The 23,166-nt window shown below is 38.6% G+C and overlaps 2 protein-coding genes across 6 annotated transcripts in view; both read right to left on the bottom strand.

Moving 5' to 3' along the window:
- Window positions 1-16,582: 16,582 nt before the first annotated feature.
- On the bottom strand, window positions 16,583-18,325 carry GPR88 (G protein-coupled receptor 88). The gene has a single exon (XM_032696725.1). The coding sequence runs from the start codon at window positions 17,660-17,662 to the stop codon at window positions 16,583-16,585; it is 1,080 nt and encodes a 359-aa protein (XP_032552616.1). The 5' UTR covers window positions 17,663-18,325.
- Window positions 18,326-20,720: 2,395 nt separating this feature from the next.
- The window catches only part of CDC14A (cell division cycle 14A), a 57,059-nt gene continuing 54,613 nt past the window's right edge, over window positions 20,721-23,166 (bottom strand). For all 5 annotated transcript variants that reach the window (XR_004358512.1, XM_032696274.1, XM_032696273.1 and 2 more), the window contains one exon: window positions 20,721-22,492. Coding sequence is in view for 4 of the 5 variants with exons in the window: in XM_032696275.1 (XP_032552166.1) it covers window positions 22,444-22,492 (49 nt within the window). In the remaining variant the exon portion in view is untranslated. The remainder of the gene's footprint in view (window positions 22,493-23,166) is intronic.

Consider the following 23,166-nt stretch of genomic DNA (forward strand, 5'->3'; position numbering starts at 1 on the left):
TGACTGCTATGAGCCCCTCCACAGCACGGGCTCCTCTGGTCTCCTACAAGAAAGTCTTAATGTGAACCATGAAAAATCTATCCAGAGAGCTCATCAACCAAAGGAAAACATTTGGACTACGGAGAGAAAAACCTCATGCAGAATTTAGATTCAATAGTGATTCCTAACAGTGGGGGATTTTGTGTGACGTAACACTTGTAGTAGGCAGTTATAACAGAAGAAAATATTGGAATCGAGTCTGTTTAATATCAGATAACTTTATATTATTCATTAGCATAAAAAGATTTATTTACAACAAACACACAAAAGTGTATATACTCTGGAAGTCTCAAAAGCTCCAGAACATTCAAAGGTTAGACTTGATGATCTTCAAGGTATTTTCTAACCTTACTGATTCTATAATTACTATTATCATCTCAATTTTCAAACTCAGATGGGCCTATGGTATGAGAGAAACCTTTGCTCATGTTAAAATCCTATGCTTCAACTACTTGTGCTACCAATCATTCCCAGTTAGATGTCCCATGCACAATTGCCTACATTATATAATGGCAAAAAAAAGTCTGCCTTTTAACATGTTCACTAAATACACAATTTTATGCATAATAGTATAATTTGTCAGTAGTGTGCAGAAGCTCAGCATCATCTTTCTAAATTTCCTTTTCTCTTAAATGCTCTAACTTACCCAGAAAAAGTAAACCAGCCCACAGTAATAGGTTTCCTAACAGCTGCTCGACAGATTGATGCACATTAATAGAGCTCCTTCCTGATAAAATTACCAACGGCTGATCCCCAATGACTTCTTTGTCATTGTGTGAATATGTACATAGTTTTTCTTATTCAGACATACAGACAACTGTAGGTCATGCTCTCACAGTAATTTCCTCTGTTCTCTTCCTTTTGGACAGTCAGAAATGCCTTCCAAGTATGCTGATGGTCTCATGCAGTGGAGAGTAAGGAGTCACAGTATAAATATTTAACAAGCACAAACATGCAAAGACTCTGTATCTTATGAAAAGATAGCTGCAAAGAGAAATTCATCCTTGGGACGTTCCCTCTCTGCCAAGCAGTTTTGCAGTACTGAAATGGCAAATGCCCCAAGTTATTTTGGTGAGGAAGCCCCACTGTGCAAAGCACTGAAACACTTCACACACTACTTTTTGAGAAGTACCTGCAAGATCTACTCACAAGCATATAGTTCTCCAAGTATATAAAACTGTTCTCAGACTCAAAGGTGCTTAAAATATTTCCTGCTTCACTACCACATTTCTATACTTCCTTCTTGATTATCACTTGCCTTAGCATCCTCTGGTTCCTGGCAATTTTTCAGCACTTTTGTCCCTGAAAACAGCAATAACGAATGATGAAGACAATCTGCTGCCAAAGGTACCTTGTTCTGTCATTCTATCTTTCCAAGTCTGTACAATGCCAAATTGTACAATTCTACAATTCTCCTGTAGTAGAACAGTTGCAAGTGCTAGCATTTACAGTCACATCAGGCATGTAAAACTTTTGAACCTTTCTTGCAGTAGTGTCTCTTTAAGTACCTGGGCTCTCCTCTTTCAATTTCTTTTCAGTTATCAGTAAATTAAGAATTACTCTGAAACTTCTTTCTGGTAATTAATTTTTCATCTTATTTTCTATTGTTCAGTTTCATGATCTTTCTCCTTAATTATGAAATCACCTACACCTTTAGACATTAAAAGCACACCCAGTTTTCCTTTGCATACTTATTTTCTCTTCCCAGTTCTGCAGAGGGTAATTTCAAAATTCTGCCTTTATTTTCTTTAAAGACTCTCTTCTACACTGACAGTTCTCATGTTTTATATCACCATAGTCGTTCTTGTGTCTTTTTCGAGTCCTCTCAAGATCTCATGCTAAATGCTCTCATTTCTTTTCCAATATGCCTTTCTGAGAGCCATTTTCTAACATTCCAAATTACAGCCAGCATGCCAGACACCTCTCTTACTCCTTTGTAAACCTTTCCTCACTTGTACCTGGAAAGAGTTAGCAAGATCACCACTTTTTCAAAAGCCATTAATGGTTCAAGGCACTACTGAATGTAGCCTGCAATTGCTCTGATAGCTAAAATTAGCAGAACTGAAAGACATTTTACAGCACAATATTTGCGGGCATTTAACCTGTTTACATGCCTTATAACTTCCAATACCAGCTAAATTCTCAAACTCCTTGCTTCCAAATCCTTTCCAAATCTAATCCTACGTTACTTCTTAGTATTGCGTAATCATGCCATTGTTCTTTTCCCACCTAGTTCCTGCTCTGTCATTCCAGCTAGTTCATTTGTACAAAATCAGTTAATTAAACTAAGATTTCCTACTATTCTTTTTTTTCAGTTATCTTGTTGGAAATGCCCCCACCTACTTAGAAACCTGAAAAAAAATTCCAAGATATCAAAACTGAAACTTTCTACAGGAGAATAAAAAAGAAGGAAAGAAAATGGGTAAAACGTGATATTTATGAAATGAAACAAAAAACAGGATTAAAAGAATACTCTTAATACTCTTCACACTAAGTTCAATGTAGGCTCTCAGCACATTGCATACTCTCAAAACTGAAAAGAATATTTAGATGTTACTTCACAGGTGTATTTCTTATTATTAGGTCTCCAAAATACTGAAATATATATATAATATCAGCGAGGGTATTAGCTCCAGTTAACTACGTAACTGAACTCTCATATATGGTTAAATGTTTTGCTAAATGAGTCCTTACAATCATTAAATAAGAATGGTAAATGAAGGTGTCAAAATACTAGAAACACTCCCCTTAGTCGGTGGAGCATTAAGCAATGAACTCAGAGACTTTGTGTAAAAAATCTTTAGCAAACCTTAACTATAGCAATCACATATTAATAGTTCTGAAAATGTTTGGTACATATATACTAGAGCAGACAGCTGTTAAATGAAGGTTTGAAAGCTGTGGAAATACCCTTGTGAAAGAGAGGAAATGGAATTTCCCCCCACATTCATTAATTATTACTCCAAAATAAAAAAGATAAAATTAATATCCTAGTCATGGATGGAGTTGAATTTTTAGGAATACAGAAAAGTCTTCTCAAATTCCTGATATTTTGTGGAGATTTGCAGGGGCCTCTATATCCTGCTTATAGCTATTCTTTCTCAGTAAAAACCTAATCTCTGTCAGCTCTTGGACCCTTCTTTAATTTTTGTTGGAATAACTCTTATATTTCGCAAGTCTAGACTAGAACAGAACGAAAAGGAAAAGGAATGTACCTGGTCAAATCAACTCCTGCTTCATGCAAATGCTGCAGACAGCACACCAGGTGCATGGAGGGGAGGCTCCTTGCCTCACTCCACTGGTTATGAATGTTCTTGCCTTTTTTTCCTAGTCCTCACCTGTGCTGCAGCAAGCTGCTTTTAGACATTCCTGCTCATAACAGAAGGACTGCAGTTTAGAGCAGCATTACTGGTCAAAGCTTATTCTCAGAGAGAAAACAGAGAAAGAAGAAAGGCAAAAAAAAAAGAGTGACAGGCAAGTCCTTCCCTCATGCAGTTGGCCCTGGAAGGAAGGCGGCTGCTCCCAGGAAGGTGGCTTGTGGGTGAGGAGCAATTGCAGAAGCTGCAGCTAGTCCTTGGGCAGACAGGCTGGGGGCACTTGCACATAAGCTATTACAACAGCCAGCAACATCAACAGTTTCGATAGGAGATGAAAAGAGAGATGTGTGGCTTTCCACAAGCTGTCCCTTTATCTGCAAATGCAGTCGCAGGCTTGGGTTTGCATCCCAAACCGAGGTAAGAAGAAAAATGGTCTTTGACCTCAGCTCTTACTCTGTTCTCCAGCCTGTCCTCTTCAGCAGGCAGCCTGGAAGACACACCCTAGATGAATTAGGGCAACTAAGTCAGGGTGTCTCTGCAAATACTGAGACAGTGTTGGGAATTTGTAATTTGCAACAGCATATTGCAGCAAATATTCACAGATGATTAAAATAAACAAACACCATTAATTTGGTGCTTTCCAAGACTGCTAAACAAATTAATTTGGCAGAAACTGGTTTTTTAAGCAAAAGAGTGATTTTGAAGTGACTATTGCAGTATAAATGTATTTATAATAACTATTAGAAAATTGCATCTGCTCATCTGCTCTTCAAATTAGTACCGTGCAAAATGCCATGCCAATGAAGAGCCTATTCAACATCCCATTTTCTAATGCACCCCTAGTATTGCCCAGAAATTATCTTCATTGTCATAAATAATTGTTCAGTAATTCAGACCATTTAAGACCCTTAAGAAATTAAGACCCTTAATATTTTCATGTACTGTCTGCGTCTTTTGCCAGAAAACTCACAGGGCTCTAGGACTATTTCAGAGACCCTGTTTGGACTTCCTGTAAAGAGACACCAGCCAAAATTTAACTATCTTATTACTTTTAGCATTTTACAAATATATTGCCCTTAAAATATACTGTTTTGATGAACTATCTAAATTCATCCAAGGATAGTGAAGTAAATAAGCAGTTTCAATGTGTGATATGCAATTTTAAAAAATATATTAATTTTTAGAACAATTATTTTTAAACATACAGATTTAAAGTACATTGAATTTATCAACTTGTGCTTTCTTCAGTTCACCTATGACACTAAATCTAAAAAACAGTCATATTGGATTTCTTGCTGAGTGTGCCTATTTTATGGCTGCTGCTGCAATCCAAAATTAGTACTTTATTTAGTATCAGCATTTTCTGGAAAACAAACACAAAGTTGATGGTTATTTTTAAGAATGTGCTGCATCACACATTTAGAAAATACAAATAATACCAGCAAACATGAATGGAATGAGATGTACCTTATAGAGTGTCACAGGAAACAGAAATCTGACAGAACAAAGATCTTCCTATCACCAATAACTAGAAGCTGGACCTCCTATTGTTTATTTAAAACATAGGGAGAACCCTGCTTCCTGTAACTATATGTGTATTTTGCTCCATATACAACATGACCCCTGACTTATAATAGACATTGGAGAACTCCTTGGCTTCCATTCAGTTTAGCCATTAAAGACTGAACCTGCAGAAGGTTCAGCCAACATCCACACTACTTTAAAAGGATTTGACACATCATCAGAAAAAACAAAATGTGAGTTTCCTTGAATTCTACATGGAAAGCACTTGAATGGCAAAAAAAAAAAAGAAAAACACAGAAACACTGTTAGGTCAGACAGTGGTCTGTGGACAGTTCTGCTCCTTGTTGCTGACACAGCACATAGCAGAACTCACAGCTGCACCAGTACTGCCTCAGCCCTACTGTAGCTTTTAGGGATTTTGAAGGCTGAAACCTGCTGTCAGTTCTCCAAAGTGCAGAGCCAACTGAAAACTGCATGGTAGAGTTCCCACAAAGGAAAAAAAACGTGTGAATCCCGTAGAAATGAAAAAAAAGAAAATACAAAATAAAGGCCAGTGTTTAATAAAGCAGCAGTAATCCATCTCTAATTAAAGACAAGGCTCATGATCTGCCATGACTTAACATAAGCTGGAGGAATGGTAGTACCTACTGGGTGACCTACAGCATCCGTGTATTTGATGCCAACGGGAAGATCAACAAGTAGGTTTCCAAATGGAACTAGAGTTTTTCACATGTTGTTGAGAGAAGGAAAAGATTTTTTTAATTTGTTATAATTTCTTTCAAATTTTATTCCTACATCCTTTCAGTTAGCCATTTTGGTGATGGGGGCTTTTTATGTTTTCCGTCTCTTGGCAAGCATAATTTTTCCCATTTAAACTTTAAGTATGTCCTCCCAGCACACTGATATGAAACACGGGAGTTAAAAAGGACTCCTGAATCATCAAATACACAATAAAGCAGGAGCTGGCAAATTCAGTGTATCTTGAAATGGGAGGAAGATGTCAAAAATAATTTCTGTTAAATTAATTTTTTTTCTTATTTTTAAACAGTGCCACATAAAAAGGAACTGATTTTTCGCTCTTTGCTAGTCTAAGGGATATTTGTTTTGCTACTACTGGTTATTCTAATAGCCTTCTAATAGGTTCTTCGAATTTGCAATTCCACTGCCAACTAATATGCACCTACTTCTCTGCACACTTTTTACAAACTTCTGAACTTCCTCCACTATGTCTTCTGTCTACAGATGATTGCCTCTCTTCTAGCTTCTCTTGAAGCATCTTTGATAAACTTCCTGTTTTCCTGACAGTATTGACTATGTCCATTATCTCATTTTCTTCTCTCCAAGTAGGTATCTTGCTCTCCATTCCTTCTGAGCCCATTTTCTCCTCTTTGTTCCTACTCCTCTGCTCTATTTGTTTTCCCGCTTGTTCCTTAACACCGTCCTGGTAGGACTGCAGCTCTATGAATTGGCTTCACTGACCTTCCTATGTTATTTTGCAAATGTGTAAGCATTAAAATTCTGTAATTATATCAAGGTTTTAATGTAATCTTGCTCATCCTTTTTTTGCAGGTTCCCCAGGAGCTCCTCAAGTGCCTCCCTAGCAACTACTAACATTGTAGCTTTTCTAGCATTTCCAAATTAGTGACATGCTCATCCATGACTCTTACTGTCACATCAATGACATACTGAACTCTGAAGGAACACTATGGTATACTTTGGTTACCTTCTGCCATGATAAAATACTACTAAATCAGTTATTTTTTGCATCTGTTTTGTGACAGATGCACATTTGTGTAACTTGTACAGCAATCCCTCACCTCTGAGCCAACAACTATTGAACTCCTCTAAAAGAAGTACTCTTTCTTCAGTAAAAGACCTTGGTTCAAACATTGCATGCTGCAATGCAGGCCCCTTCATTGCATAAGCAAAAGATACTAATGAAAAAGCCTAGAGGTTGGCTTTACTACAGATGCAAAGTTGTTTGGCTGACTGGGTTTTATTTACTTTCAAATGCTGAGATCTTCTTTAAAGTCACTATTAAAATAGACCTCCCCAACCTTCCAAAGCTTACGGATATTTTTGTTTATTTGTTTTGTGTTTTAATAACTTTGACATTCTTCTAAGAAAATCTTAAGCTTAAACTGCCTACTTTTATCTTAAATAGTAATTACCGGTTAGAATTGCCTTATAATTTTAATAAAAACTATATTAATATTATCTTGTCTAAGTTTCATTTCTGATAAAAACACAAATGGAGGAATTACATACATTACTTAACTAAAAACTAGTAAAAAATAATTGTGGTCTAAAAACTGAGATCAGGGAAACTGACATATCATAGTGAGAATATGTACCTTTTATGTCTATAAATATATAAAGACATAAAAAAATACACATAAAAATTGTACGTATTTTTTATGCATATAAAGATAACTTAATAAGTGTCTTACAGTAATTGCCCCAGATATTTGCTTGAACGAAATTTCTGCTTTGGCAGTGCAGGTCCCTTCACCTCTATCCTTAAAAAATCTTTAAAGGAAATTTAATGAGTGCTTTAGGGTGTATTTTTTTTTCCCCTCTAGCTTTCTTGACCAAATCAGATGAGTGTAGTTGGTTTCCGTAACTGCCGATACGTAGTACATAGCTTATCTACTTCCATACATAATACCATATTTTAACAGAAATATCTGAGTATATTTAAAAAAAACACAAATGTTTAAGTTATGTTGCGGCAATGATGCCAAGCTATTTCTCACAGTTTTATCTGTGCAGTCAATCTTAAAAGTCATTTTACAATCTGCAATTTCTTTCATGTCTGTATGCTTACATTTAAGCCTGTTAGCGTTATTTAAAAAAAGCTAATTAATTGTATCAGTGGAAAACCTGTTCTCTCCTAATTCCATTTCAGGAATTCTGACCCTGTTTTGCTGATATCTATTAAATTCTAGAGGCTTTTAGACCGGATGACTTGCACAGCTTTCATCCTGTTCGCCAGCAGAACATGATCCCTCTGGACCATAGTGCCATCTAGCTTCTCTTTTCCTGACCACAGTAATTCCATGTGCTGAACACAGTTATGTGATGTAGCAAAAGGAGGGCCAGGGAACCACTGTTAACAGAAAAAATGGTCAGGTTAGTCTTGACTTTGTCTAGACATACAGCTGAATAAGGGGAGCCTGACAATAAACTCCTCTTCGATCATCCAATCAAAAAATGTGAGACAAAAGTATGCATTTTCCTTTGGAATAGGTCTTATTGCTTCCCTTGAAAATGGAAAATGAAGATCCATCCTGATGGTCTAGGCAAGCTACCACTGCCTTTGCAAAAGCTCTAGCACTGTACCAATACTAACACACACTTCCCAGGATATCAAGGATGACATGGCTAAATCCTCTCACATTGCTGAAGGCATTTGTCTCTTAAAGAAAAATCTCTGCTTTCACATGAGAAATATGTGAAAAGACTTGGAAAATTCCCTGAGGTGCCAAGAAAGGAAAACGGCTAGAGAACGTAACTTTTCCTTCACGAGATGCAGGGGGGTGTGTGTGTGTAATGGATTTCCTTGTATACAACTGGAATCTGAGACCCCTTAAAGATGCCGGGTTTCATTTGCCTTTGCAATACACGCAGGACCTCCCTATATGCAAGCACACAACAAATCCAGTCCCCTTACAAAGGTGCAACCTCATAAAAAGGGCCGCAGTAGTAGAACAGTTAAAGTCTCTTCCATGTCTGGTCTGACTCATGTCCTTGGCAGCTTCTGGTGACCAGGACTATATAAGATCTAATCTAGTTTTCTTAATATTCTTTCTTTCTAATTCACTGATGTGCTTGTTATTGCTAGGAGGGATAGGTATTTCCTGCTGTGTCCTGTGGCATGGATTGCTTCCTCAGCTGGCACCATTACACGCACTTCTGCTATTAATGCCTAGTACTAAAACAGCCAAGTCTTCCAACACTTACTTCAGAATGAATGTCAAAATAAAGATTCCCATGAAATCCTACTAATCAAACACACTTCTTAAATGATTAGGCACAATAAGGCCTTAATCCCTGAATAATTAACTAACTAATTGAAATTCCACTGCCCTTATGCCTTCTATATAAGCCACCTTAAGTCTGTGAAGAGATAAGGATAAATGGGCTACTGAATGTGTAAAGGGTGGCATAAATGTGCAGCTGTTAGAGGGATTCAGTAGTTGTGGCCTTTTGCAACTGTAGTAAGTAACTATTTGCTCCACGAGTTGCATTCAGACAGATTCCTCGATATGGTTGCCCTAGAGCATTTTTACATTTGGGAAGAGAACATTTGTATACTTAGGAGATGAGACAATATTTTTTTCTGCATAATTAAATGAAAATTGTCTCCTGAATCTAAAAGAAAATAGGCTAACTTATTAATAAATCTGAAGAAGCTACCACATAATGAACTTAAAATTTGTTCTCATGGTTCTGCCTTACATTCTACAGAAATCAGACTATTCTCTGAAGTGGGGTCACCTATTTTAATGTCTGTGAAGACACACTCTATCTACCACCCACAACCCGCAGCCTCACAAACATATGTCTCCCAGGAGTCCCGGCTCTGATTCCTAGATCAGCTTCTGGGCATCAGAGGTCACTCGTGTCAGACAGACAGTGACCTTGGGGGGAACAGCTGGAACACCCCAGGCACCGTGTGTTCTGCTGCACGAGGGTACGGGCTAAGCGACACAATGACACGCTGCCAAACAAGCTTTCACAGGATTTCTGTGATCTCCGAGCAATAACTGCATTTTTTTAATATCTTAAATTACCAAACTCAGCTGAAGGATGGTTTATTAAGGATAAGAAGTTCTGACAAGTTTGGTTTATGTCAAATGAAGTAAACCCATAGTTTAAAAGGCTGCATATTTTGCAATTACATACACATATGTACATGTAAGTATATGTAAGTAACAAAATATTTTTCCCCTCAACAATCTCAAAATGTATTTGGTGTTTGGGCTGGTACCAAGCATGGGACACTACCATCTCAAGGATTGTTTAGCATAATATGACTACACTGCAGAAGGGACTATAATTATAATCTTGACATTACCATAACGACCGTGGTTGCTATCAGGTGACAGGTATAATATAGATAATCAGTAGACAGTACAATAGCAATATTTAATGATGCATGAGATAGAAGAAAATTAATTCATGCCTTTAATTCAACTCAGAGCCATCATTTGTTATATTTGCACGTGACTTTCCTAATCCTGTTTTTATTTACACGAGTTATATTAAACAACAGAGAGCCAAGAAAGATATCTGCTGCAGATTCAGAGATCTTACACTTACTCTTCACATACAATGAATAGGTTTTGTGTTCTTATTTGTCTCTATTTTTTAACACAATATAGTTCTACTGCCTTGATTTAATAGCATACAAAAAAAAGCTGATAGCCATAGCGAAAGCTATGAAAAGTGCCTCTGCTTGAAATCAAACAGAAGCAGTAGTGAGGCTGTTTTCTGTTTTCCCATGTTGCAGTCTACCAACTCTCTCATTTAATCTGCCTGAGAGAAATAATGCCACAAGCTGAGAAAAACTAATGTAAGAGTAAACAAAGGTGATGTGTTGAATGAAAGAGGGACAATTATGCTCACTGGAGGAGCTAACATGGCTGCACACTTCAAATACTGCAAAATTTTATCACTACCTTTATAAAAATGATTAATTAAAGAGATATTTTTATGGAAAAGGACATTCCTACAATGAATCTAGTCCAATATTTGTAGATGGCAATGGACAAAATGCAACAGAACAAAGGAGTAATACTTAAATATAGATAGGAAGAAGTACTACTCACATATCTTCACAATATTTCTGGTTATTAACTGTTCAAACCTTGATGCTCCTGTCTCCACAGCTACAACACTGCTACAGCCATTTCACTGAACCTTAGAATAAAAGATGCAAAGTTTATAGAGAATCATAGAAATGGTGTTTAAAGAAATGACATCAAGGTCAGTGACAGAGGTTTTAGGATGAGAAAGAAGTGGCTATCCCAGCACTACGGTACACTGAGGAAAGCCAGAGGGTCAGAAGAAAACATAGAAGATGTGACACCTCAGTGGAATGAACAGGAAGCAAGTTTGCATAGCATTTTACAAAACTAACTTCACAAAACTGTTCGATTCATGAACTTGTCTCTCAAGCTCTCTCTTGCAGTTTCTGTTGCTAATGCTCACTTTGTTGCTTTCAGACTGACATATACCTCCATCATATCATCAGCTTCCAACATATCAGGATGGGTGCAGCTCTTGCCTGGAGCACAGCTGTGTTTCTAATTTTGCCCTGAGACTGTCACAGAACAGGTGAAGACTCCAGACAGCCTAACCACAAAGCATCTTTGGACATGAGTGAAGCTTTTCAATAACAGCAATTCCATCCTTTTCCTTGTGCATTGGTTCTTGAACCACAAGAGCTGATTTTGTCCACTGAGAGTGATGCTTATCCTTCATGTTTCTTAGTAATTAACACTAAATATGGGTTTTATCTGTGTCAATTCTAGAGCAGCAGGAAAACTTTTGAAGCAGAGGAAGATCTCATAAAAGTGCAGAAAAACCCCCACACTTAAAGAATGCTGAAAAATTTTGGCAGAGGCACATTTTTATTATTCATTATTTCAACCCATTGTCCCACAAAAGCATGGTAAAGCCTATGATGTTACACAGCTCCCTTGTTTGGCTTGAGCTCCTCTTCCAACAGGCAGTTTGTTTTCCTTTTGAACAACTCTCAAAAGCTTGGTTCTAAACTGATGACAAGCTCGATGTCTGGAGTTGCAGGTTAGATATCCTATAGTTTTCCCTAAACACCAAACTTTCCTGGAGTGGTTATGATGTCTCTCCAGAAATCCAAAGTTTCAGGCAAGAAAGCAGCCACAAGCAGTTTTTCTTTGGGATTGTTTGAGTTCTGTAGTTTCATGATACCCAGAACAGGTGTAGGACAGGCTACACAGGATGCCTTGCCATGTTGAACCCATTGGCAATAAACAAACAAGGTAGCCCACACTTTTAAAGTAGAGCTATTTTCCTTTAAGGTCATGTTTTCCAAGCCAGAAAAGATCATTAGATCACCATGTACGGTAACTGATTGCTTTGAATACCTGCATGAGGGTGTATATCCTGTAATGATGCCCATTTTGTTAAGTTACTCATATTGAACTCTTCAGCTACAAAGGTTTTTTTCTCCAGTCTTCAAACTATTTTTGACTTTTTTTCCCCTCATATTATCATATTAAGGTTTTTTACATAGCCTTAATCAAATGCAAGTATCTGTAAACATGGATACAGCATTTGTCCACTATTCTACACATTTCAAAACCTACTCGCTCTCAAGTAGACATTTAAGTTTGTGGGATCTGCCCCTCAGTTCTTTAGTCTTAGTTTACAACTGTCTCCCAAAACTTCCACTGTTCAAGCAGTTGTGCCCTGATCAGCAAGATCAAGTACTTTTCCCTTAGTGAAGGAAATTACAGAAAATACTGAAGAAAGGCAAAAAGAAGGAAAGAAAATAGACTATTACTCTGGTAAAATGATGACAGTGCATGGGAAGGATTGACATAAAAGAGGAAAAAAAAAGTAGCTTTCTTAGAAGTTAAACAGTCACGAGAAAAGCTATTTTCGCTGCCACTTCAGAAAGGGACTTCTGAATTTAAAGAATACTGCAATAATCTAGTTATGTGATTTAAGATGAAATAGAAAGCTAAAGTATATGTTGTCACTTTTTTCTTTAATGAAACGCTACACTTAAATGTCTTCATTTGAAAATAATCTGTATGTGGGTTTTTTTTAAAAATAGCATCAACTTGGTAGAAAAAAAAGGTTCACAATGTGCTTATGGCTGACTGAATCTGGAGGTTAGCTAAGATGTTATCTCTGCTTGTCAGTCCAGTAATGCTGTTGAATGCAGTCTCCACAAGAATGATGATGCAATTAATACCTTTAGTCTTTTTTTATTTCAGAGTTTGAAGAAAAATTGCTGGTGTACGGAATGCTTTTTTAAAACAAGAAATTGAGAGTACAATTTCATGTTTTTATTTATTATGAAAAGCATAGAATTCTATTCCTCACATATATAAAGAATCAAATAACTTGAGATGGTTAAATTCATCATAATCCCAGGCCTCTTCTGGCTTTCAGATGTTTTTCTCTGTCCTCAAGATCACACCATTAATGCCCCCGTCCTGCTATCTTCATCTCCTCTTGTCATATCTTCCCAGCCTCCACTTTGCTGCCTGTACTTTTTACACACCTTTGTTTAGGGTAGTGATTGCCCAGTTTTGCTAGAGGCTCATATTGTTGTGGCTTCCTAATTCCAGAAAACAACTCTATGGCTTTTTATAACTACCTTAAATTAAGGGTAAATTCAAAAGATTTAATCCAAACTATAACTTCATGAACACCCTCTACAAGCAATTTTCACAATAACCATATTTTTGCCTTAGGGTGTTATTTTGAGGCATCACAATTTTACCTTCAAATTTCTAGAACCCCTGAGAAAATAGCAAAGGAACAGGCACCCATTGCATATGAATAACATGGCTGATCTCCACCACTGTATAATAAATTCAATGCTTTAATGACATCACACCTCCCATCTAATATAAGTGAAGCAAGCTAATATATGTGAATGCCAGCCATTCCAGGAAGGGCAGCGTTAGGCCATGCTCAGACAACTTGGCTTGGCACAACACCAGAGCAAAGGAGCAACTTGGTTCAAGCAAACCTCATTGAAATTGCTGGCAGGATGTTCCATCATCTTCATTTACAACCTCTTGCAAGATTGTTTGGTCAAGACATTTTAAATGACAATTGGCAACATATCCCTTTTGCCTGTAATGAGTTGTTTGAGCATGACAGAAATTCGCATTGAAGAGAAGTCAGCATTAAACTAGCAGTGGACACATGTAAGTCAGCTCTAAAGTAAAGCATAGATGACAAAAACTGACAGATCAGTTTTCTTAACCAAGAAGCAGCACCACAGAGCCAGGAAAAGTTGAGCTAAGCCAAGTTTCCATTGCAGTTTACCATGGAGTATTTACAATGTGGAAATACAAAGATTATGGCTGTAGAGCAAGGCATACAGAACTTTTCTGAGCAGTAAGTTCTCAGAGAAACTGATCTTGAGACAAATACTCTGTCTTAATTACTTTAAATTAAAATTCTGTGTAATGCTATTTAGGTCACCTGAGTATCTTAAAACAGTTAAAGATTTACAGTCAGATGTAATTACATCAAACTTTCCAAGGGATTTCCAGTTGTTCTCTGGAATTGATGCATAGCATAAGGATAGCTGTCTGGAGTTTTGTACATCATAGTATTTTTATACATGTTTGCATTTAAAATGTAGTCTATATAAAATACAGGCATTTCAGATTTAATTTGCATGCTATTTTACAAGAGAAGAAGCTCAGAAGTTCCAGTTATCTGATGGTTTGGACATTGAATTCTGAAACAGGTTATTGCTTTAATTCTAGACTAATGTGTTCCATAGCCAAAAACAGGGGAGAAGAGTTTCCTAAGTCTTTATTTAAAGTTTGATTTTTTTGCCTATGGGTCCAGTACTGTGCTTTACCAAGTGTCTTCAGTTCCTTTAGGCCATGGTGGGAAGTAGTAACACGGATCCTTCTCTGTGGGTTCCAGCCTAAGGATGATTTTATAGTTGAACAGGGTCTTACCCTTGGGTGGGCCTGGTTTAGCTTTATTTTGGAAGTGAATCAGAATATTTTCCACTATTGGTATAGCTGTGGTTGAAACAGTTTTCCTTCTCCATTTGCTGCACAAAGTTAGCTGAAGCACAGCCGCTCTGACTGGATGAGAGATTACAACAAAGTTATAGTGGCTCCTTCACTCTCCAAGATATGTGCACAGTGTTGATAAAACAAATCTTGCATATCTTGTATGTCCATGTCTCCCTGCTAGCTCTACCCATCCTTCTGATGCCGTCACTCAGAGGAACACTGTCTCCAAGACGGAGGAAGAAGCTCTCTGTAAGCCTCAGACTCAAGGAAACTTCTCTTACTTTCCACAGGTCCTTGCAAGTGGCTGAAGCTGTTTTCAGGACATTGATAAATTTTCAAGATGTCAGATAATACTTTAAATTTTCCTTTTCAGGGCCTTTGTTCCTTGTCAAATCCCGACCTTGATAAGAATCTTTTCTGTGATGATCGGGATTTTTTTATTTAGAAAAATTAAATATTGGTATGGGAATTGTACATGCATTGTTGTATCACAGACACCTAGAAACTCTTAGATTTGGGAAAAACTGAAATTCTTCCCTTACTCTTAAAGCAATTTCTGTGGAAACTCAAACATCATCAGATAAGGCAAGCGTGTTGAGCATTATAAAATATAGCCAGAGTGCCTTTTATGTTATACCTGCCATGTATGTCTTTTTCTTGTTATTGTCCCATCATTCAAATATCCTCAAGAGAGCTGCTAAGTTTGTGTTAATACACAAATAATACACAAGTTTGTCACAACAAACTTGCTGTGACAAAATTTCATATGTTCCCATGTGTCCATTCTTCTTCTCAAGTAAGCACAATTTAAGTGATACTGCTTGTGGATGCCCATGGATTCAGAAAACAATTACCTTCTTTCCAGTCTTTCGTGCCAAAACAGCAAACAGAGTACTGAGTATCATCAACATGAAAACAACAGCAACTGCATTGGAAAAGAGGAAGAAGGTGGTCAAGCAATAGAGAAGGAAATATAAGGATTTTAAGACCATCCCTGGGAGGAATGGGGCTGCAGCACTCACCACTGCAGTTTTAGTGTGAGGAGCTGTCTCCTTTCCAAATGCCACAGAGAATCTGTCATTTTGTAGTTAGCAGAGGCTGTGAAATTGCACTTCAGCAAAAATGCATTTAAGAGAAACACAACAAACTGGTAACTGAAGAGGTAACAAGGTTAGATGGACAACACCAGCCTCCACATTGCGTTGTATTTTATCAAGTGCATTAACACTGGTAGAGGCCTTTGCCAAAATAGGCCTTAAGAGGGTTTCAAAACAAAATATCCAAACTGGATCCACAAAGGTATATGTGTTTCCTTTTTAACAGTTTCCACAGACAGTATCATCCAGAAGTCTGCCAGGGAAAGCTGGAGCATAGAGATTAGGTAACCTCGGGGAAAGGAAGCAGCTCCTGGTGTCTGTGTGTGCAATGAGACACCTGTCAGCTCTTCACAAACGAACCTGGTGTTCAGGGAGCTCACTTCAAAGAGCTACTTCAAATGCTGAAAGAATCACATCGATTTACAAAAACAAACTTGCAGTACATCTCAGAATAGCTGTCTAGATGCCTGTCTCATAGTGAAATCTTAGAGCATAACAACAGTTACGTGCGTTGCCATATTTACCGGTTTTCCCAGATTCCCAAATCCACCGCCTTGGCTGGAGTCCTGGCCGGCTGCCGGGGGCGGAGCGGGAGCGGGGCTGAGGGGGCGGGCGGGACATCCCGCTCTGGTGTCCGTCCCGGTACCTCGGGAAAGCAGCCGGAGCCTGCGGCTGCCTGTCTGTGCGATGGGAAAGGGAGCTGGGAAGAAGTGCGCGGGCTCAGAAAGGAGCGACAGGAGAATGCGTAAAGGAAGGAGCACTGCCGCGGAGGGGGCCGGGGCGGCTCGGCTGCCCGGCGGGCGGGAGCGGCCTCAGCGGTTCCCGCGCGGGTCCCTCAGCGCGGCGCGGGCGCGGGCGCGGCGCTGGCGCCGCTCCCCGTGGCCGTGCCCCGGCGGCGCGGCAGCTGCGGGCAGGGCGGGGCGGCGGCGGCGCCCGCGGCGGCGCTGGGGCGCGGGGCGGCCCCCGGTCCCTCGGCGCGGGGCAGCACGGAGCGGGCGGCCCGGCGGAACTCCTCGCTGCGCCACGTGTAGAGCAGCGGGTTGAGCGCCGAGAGCGAGCAGAGCAGCAGCCAGCTGGCGGCCTGCAGCGCCGGCGGCGCCGGGCGCAGGAAGAAGCCCAGGAGGCTCACCCACACCAGGGGCTGGGTGCCCAGCAGGAACACGCAGCAGAGCAGCAGGACGGAGACGCTGCTGAGGCGGCGCTGGGCGCGGCGGGGCGGCGGCGGGGCGGCGGGGAAGGGCAGCTGGTGGAGCAGGTGGAAGTTGAGGACGCTGACCCTCTTGGCGCTGCCCCGCACCCGCCGCACGATGCCGAGGTAGCAGTGCAGCAGCAGCGCCGTCTGGCCCAGCACGGCCAGGGCCAGGAGCAGGGCGGTGTAGCGAGAGCTGCCGTCCGACTGGGCCGAACCCAGGGTCCAGAGCCCGGGCAGCAGCGGGACCGGGAGCAGGGCGAGGGCCCAGGAGAGCCCGATCATGCAGCCCGTGTGCTTCCGCTGGTAGAGGGCCTGGTACACGCTGGGCAGCTTGGTGATGAGCACGTACCTGTTGAAAGCCACCAGCAGGTGCGAGGCCAGCGAGACGGTGAGACCGAGGCCCAGGAGCCCGCCTCGGAGCAGCCGGTACTCCGCCGAGCGAAGGGAGGAGGAATTGGGAGGCAGCAGCCCCAGCACAGCCTCCTGGGGCATCCACAGGGCGCACACGCTTAGGTCTGCCGCACAGCCGTTCACGATGAAGGCATTGCTGGTTGTCTGCAGCTTCTTGAAGGAGAAGACTAAATAGATGACCATCACATTGGATAAAGTCCCTGAGATAGCTAAGACTGCGTAGAGCAGCGAGAGAAAGATGCGGGTCCCGGAGGAGTCCTCCCAGAGCAGCAGCAGAGGCGAGCTAGCACTCCAGGAAGAGGCGTTGGGCATCTCGCTGAATGCAGCTCAGTTTTGACTTTGCCCTGTAAATCCCATCCTTGTCTGGGTCAGAAGTTCTGCTGCAGGAGTCCTCACCAAGCACACGGGAGGATGTGCAGCTGAGGGACTCTAAGGCAGGTTTCAGTCATACAAGCTGCAAGGTGCAGAAAACACAGTTTGCAGTAACGATCCAGAGAACAGCAGTGTCCAAGGCAGGTAGGCAGCAAGAGATTCCACAGATTGTAGCTAGTGAAGGTGGGTCCATAGGGAGGCGAATGGCTGTTGGCAGACCAGAACACGACCGAGGTTTCTGTAGCTGTGAAAACACCAAAAGCAGCAGCACCTTGCAATCGGCAGCAGGAACGGCAGCAACTGATACAAAGCTTTGCAGTTTCTCCTGTGCCACAGTACGCACACTGTATATCATTCCAGGAAGATTCAGCCCTTCCACTCTTCATGAATTATTCAGCAGATTTTCAACTTGTTAAATCAAGAAGAAAAAAAAAAAAAACCAAACCCTATCATGCTCCAGAAATACTCCAACTACACTGTCTGACTCTTTTTTTCCCTGCCTTACCAGTTTTCTGGTTCTAACCCATTTACACAACTTTCATTTGAAGCAAGGTTTCAAACTAGTATCAGTCACTTCTGTCTGAAATACAATCTATTTACTGTAGAAACTCCTCTGCTAAATACTCACTTAAATTGATTTTTTTCTGATCTTATTTTTTGTTAAAAGAAAGCTCACTATGCTTCTGCAAGCTTAGTTAATTTTAGAACTGCTCTATAATAGCAATATACTTTCCAAATTAAATATTTCAAACACAATAGATACACTGATCCTTTAAGACAGTACTTATTTGGTTCTCAATCTAAACATTTGACGTTTCTTCATAAATCTCAGCCTGTGTCAGCCTGCAGGAAATCCTACATTGCCAACCTGCTGGAGGTGAACACTGGTGCTGGTAAGTACATAGATAACACAGAACCAGCATAGCATTTGAAATGGTCTCACACCAAAATTAGTTCCTTCACAGACAAGTGACAGGTTTTTCAGGTGGACTAAAAACTTGTTGAAGAGTAGGAACTAACAGTCCATTCCAAACGGATAATAATTAGTAGTGGGATTCTCCCAGGAACTCTACCCTTGGAAAAGAATAAGAAACTCAGTAAAAGAACTTCTGTTTCCTCTCAAAAGCTTTCCAGAAAAAGAATGCTGATTAATTTTGTGATGAGTTAAGGAGAAAAAGTTGCTTTTGCAGGTAGGTTATATGTAGGCAACAGAAGCAAACAATCTCAGCTCATAAGGTATGATCTGTACATTGGCCAAAGATACCTTTGCAAGGCATTTTTAGACATTCGTAACTCCCGATGCTAACAAATGACAATACCAACATCATATATTAGGAGGTAGTTACAGTTACAATATGCATTTTTTAAGTTAACAAAGTTAATTTCTGTGGGTTAATGGGTTATTTTGTTGCAATACAGCACATTTCTTATTTGACAGGAAGGCTCGTGTTTGCAATTGACAGAACTATTGATCCAAAGGTGGCTTTGTTACTAACATGAATATCTGTGCTCTCTTTTAATTAGATTGCTCATGTGCTTAAGGTTAAAGACGTACTTGAGTGATTTACTTGATCAGGCCCTTAATTACCATATTTTTTGCCTGCTGCACTTACAGTGTAGATCTAATCAAGTGTCAAACCTTTTGAGGCCTTTCATTGTTTAGCTGTCAGTAAAGAACAGTTATTATAGAAACTAAAATCCTCCTCTTTCTGCAGTACTGTAATTGAAAAATATTCTCTGAATTTGTAACAAGAAATAGCTCCCTAACCAAAAAGCTTCATAAAGCACACTTTAAAAAGAGATGATTAACAGTTTCAAAAGATACTAGCCACAGTAGCATAGGCCCATTAGAGACCTTTAGATTTATTTAACACATCCATTCCTGTCTTTTAAGATCTTATGTGCTACAGCTTGTTCTCCCAGAACAAGATCTATTTATATATGAAGGAACAGAAATGGTAAAGTTCAAGGATAGGTGAACAGAGAATATGAAATAAGTTTCAGAGTATTTATTAAAAGCTACATCGTTCTGAAAGAACCTTTCACTGTCCCCAAAGTTTTTGTTGTTGTTAAGAAGATGATTGTTACAGAGTACTGACTTACTTATTCATTTTTAAGCACAAAAAAGGTTGTACATTAGCTGACATTTATGTATTTCATATAATAAATGAACAGAATTCTAGAAAAAGGGCAAGGGAGAGTTTGATTCCTATGTACTAGAAACTTTTTAATTAGCTGGTTTCCCTTTATATTTACATATCCAAATCACCATCTATTATTCATCTGAATGCAGTGGCAGAAGTTTTTATTGTGTTCTTAGATTAGACTGTCACTAGAATTTGGGCAACTTTTAAAGCATCTACTCTATTCCTGGCTTTGCTATTCCTTTAGAGGGGCTGTGGAACAGTTACATACTGTCCACACCACCTATCGCAGTAGGGACTTACCGGACAGGAATATTAAGTATTGTAAATAAATTATCATGCAATGCAACAAATCTGCTGAAAATCAGCAGCGGAGTCAAACAATGTTAAAACCATTTGTGACTAGTCTTTAACTGAAGGAAGGAAGGACAAAAAGCATGTTTAGATTCTTATGGACAAAGACTCTGCTGTTGGTGGGACTAAGAAACCTGTTGCATGTGCGAAAAAGACAAGGCATGTTACACCTTTAAAAAGGGCCCTCGCCCAGGAACGTTTCCTCTATTCAGACACAGCTTTTAAATTATGGTATTTTGAAATATAACCCCTACATCATATCCACATGTTGATTACATACCTGACATTATGCAAATGCACAAGAAGCAAATACAAGAAGGTTAGTTAGATCAGTTAAAAGATCTATCATGCTAAGTTTTTTTTTGCAATATCATCCTACTTAGAAATACATTACATGTTTTAGAAGAAAAAAGATGATTTTGAAGAGCTATCTTCAGTTAGAGATCAAATCACATTAGTTTGCATCAACAGTTCTAAGAGAAAACAAGAAACAAAGAAGCTGGCTTATATAGGTATTTTATTATCAATTAGCTGTATATGTATATATATCTACATTTCAAAATTAATCAATATGTTATTAAGGAAAACTATTTATAACAAAGTACATGAGAAAATTCTTTATAAGAGGTAGAATTACCTTACCATTATTCTATAATTCATATACAGTATATTTTATATATATATGCACACACATATGCTACTTCGTGTGTGTATATGTTACATATACACAGTTGCAAAAAAAGTACAGTAAATTTTATTCAATGATTTTTTTTAGTTGCTCTCAGTTTTGCTTATAAACACTTTCAGTACAAATTGCTATAGCAATTTATGATCTGATCTTTTTAAAAAATGTTGTACCACTTTGTCTTTACTTCAGTTGTAAAGCAAATGCAGGGCATTCACAGGTCTTCAGGAAAAAAACCTGACAATTCAACCAAGTTTTACTTTCAAGTTTCTGTAGATACTGGGAAAACTAATAGGTAACAAATCTGTTTTGGTTTTGTCTTACAGATTAGTGGCAAATCAAATCATCTCATTACTTTTCTTACTATGCCCTTGTGGAGTTCTGAAAATTTTATACCTGGTCTCTAGGACCTCACTGTAACACCATTTAATTCTAAGTCTAATTGGTAATAACATCTGATTTAACTATATGTTACAGAGCATCTTTATTACTGGCAAAAATATTCCATGATATAGGAGGTTACCTAAACTATATATTTAGCAAAAAAACTAAAGGTGTATGAAGCATCCAACTGAGAAATGAAAATTTAATATACTTCCAACATTTAGTGTGTGTTGCTAAGGAAATTGTACACATACTGCCAAATGTAGGTTCAAAATATGCAAGTATGCAGTGCTGCTGAATTCATTGTATATGTACATTCTTACCAACTTCAGTTTGGTCTGCCTTCATTTTTGCAGTATATATTCCATAGCAAAATTTAACATTCTACATCAAAACCAAAACATTCCTTTAAGACAAATTGAAAGTCTTAGTTGTACAACTGAATCATTAAATAAATTACTTTCTCTTTGCAGTGAAAGATGTAACTACATCCTATCTCAACAAATATTTTCCCTTTAGTTTTCTTTCACGGTGTTTCCTTAAGAAACATTAGGAGCTGAAAGTGGAGAGCAGACTATGTATCAAGTGCTTTTAGTTGATATTGTAACAGCTAGTCTCTCATTAGTTAGGACTTCCATCAAGTTACCAGAAGACCAATTAGTAAAAGAGTAATTACATGAGGCTTCAAGCAATAATGATGGACCCATTAAACAAGAAAAACATCTTGTTCATAAAAAATTTTTATATCTTTGATAAACATGTACAAATTCTTTAAAATACACAATTTTGTAGCAAAGTAGACACTAAATTAAAATATATTCTAATTTTTACATAATTTTTATAGTTTACCAAAATAGTCTCTTAATACATATTTTAACACTGTACACAAGTTAATAAATGTCTTAATGAAACTCATTAGAAATATATTCAAGCTGTTTCAACATAAAAAATTTAAATGTGTATATAACATGGGGTAGTAATTTCCATAAATTCAACATCAATGCATCTGCAGTAGTCATTAACAAGAAATTTCTCCTGTTAAGAGGTCTTCTCTTGGTGTTAAGCTTGTATTGAAGATTCCTCCTCTTAATGAGCAGCTTTTTTTCAGTTCTTCTCCTTCATAAAGAACATCAATTTGAAGAGCTCAGCAGGCTTCACCAAAGCAGCAAGGCTTTAGTACTGAACATACTCAGACTGAAGGGACTGTGCAGAGAAGAAAAACCAATTAAAACTCACTGAAGAGGTTGTATTTGGATATAATATGTATCTTTCACTGAAGGAGCAGAGGAAGGACAGGAAGGAGAAAAATAAACAGAATTGGAGGGGGATCTGAATCTCTGCACAGGTACAGATGAATAAAATAGAAGAAACTAAAGTCTGAATCCATCAACTTTCCTGTATCTACATTTACTTTTCCAAACAAATTCTTGAGATTGTTAAAGAAAGTATAAAAAGTCCTCTAAAATATCACATTAAAACAATACCTTAAAATGTGTTGAGGACATATATGATAGCTGTTAGTATAATTGAATTGTTTCCCCTTATCCTGAATGAGAGTCCAAGTGCTACTGTAAAAAATTAGGCATATCTTAGATGTTGATTGAGATAATGATACAGGAAACATATGGTGTAGCTAATTATTGAGGGGAAAAAAAAAGCTACAACAGCACAATTATGCATATGCATAAATTTATCCATGATTACTAAAAACAGATGAAAATGAAGCACTGCAAATGTTTCATCTGGATTAGTAAGAAGTCAGTATAATTAAGAGGAAAGTATAACCTGGTCTACTGTATTTATTCTGTATTTGCTTACATTTCTGTTTTTACTGAAATCTAAGGTTTTATTAGAAACTTATTAATCAGTTTAGACAC

This window comes from Chiroxiphia lanceolata, chromosome 9 (assembly GCF_009829145.1).
Source record: "Chiroxiphia lanceolata isolate bChiLan1 chromosome 9, bChiLan1.pri, whole genome shotgun sequence".
NCBI classification, from domain to species: Eukaryota; Metazoa; Chordata; class Aves; order Passeriformes; family Pipridae; genus Chiroxiphia; species Chiroxiphia lanceolata.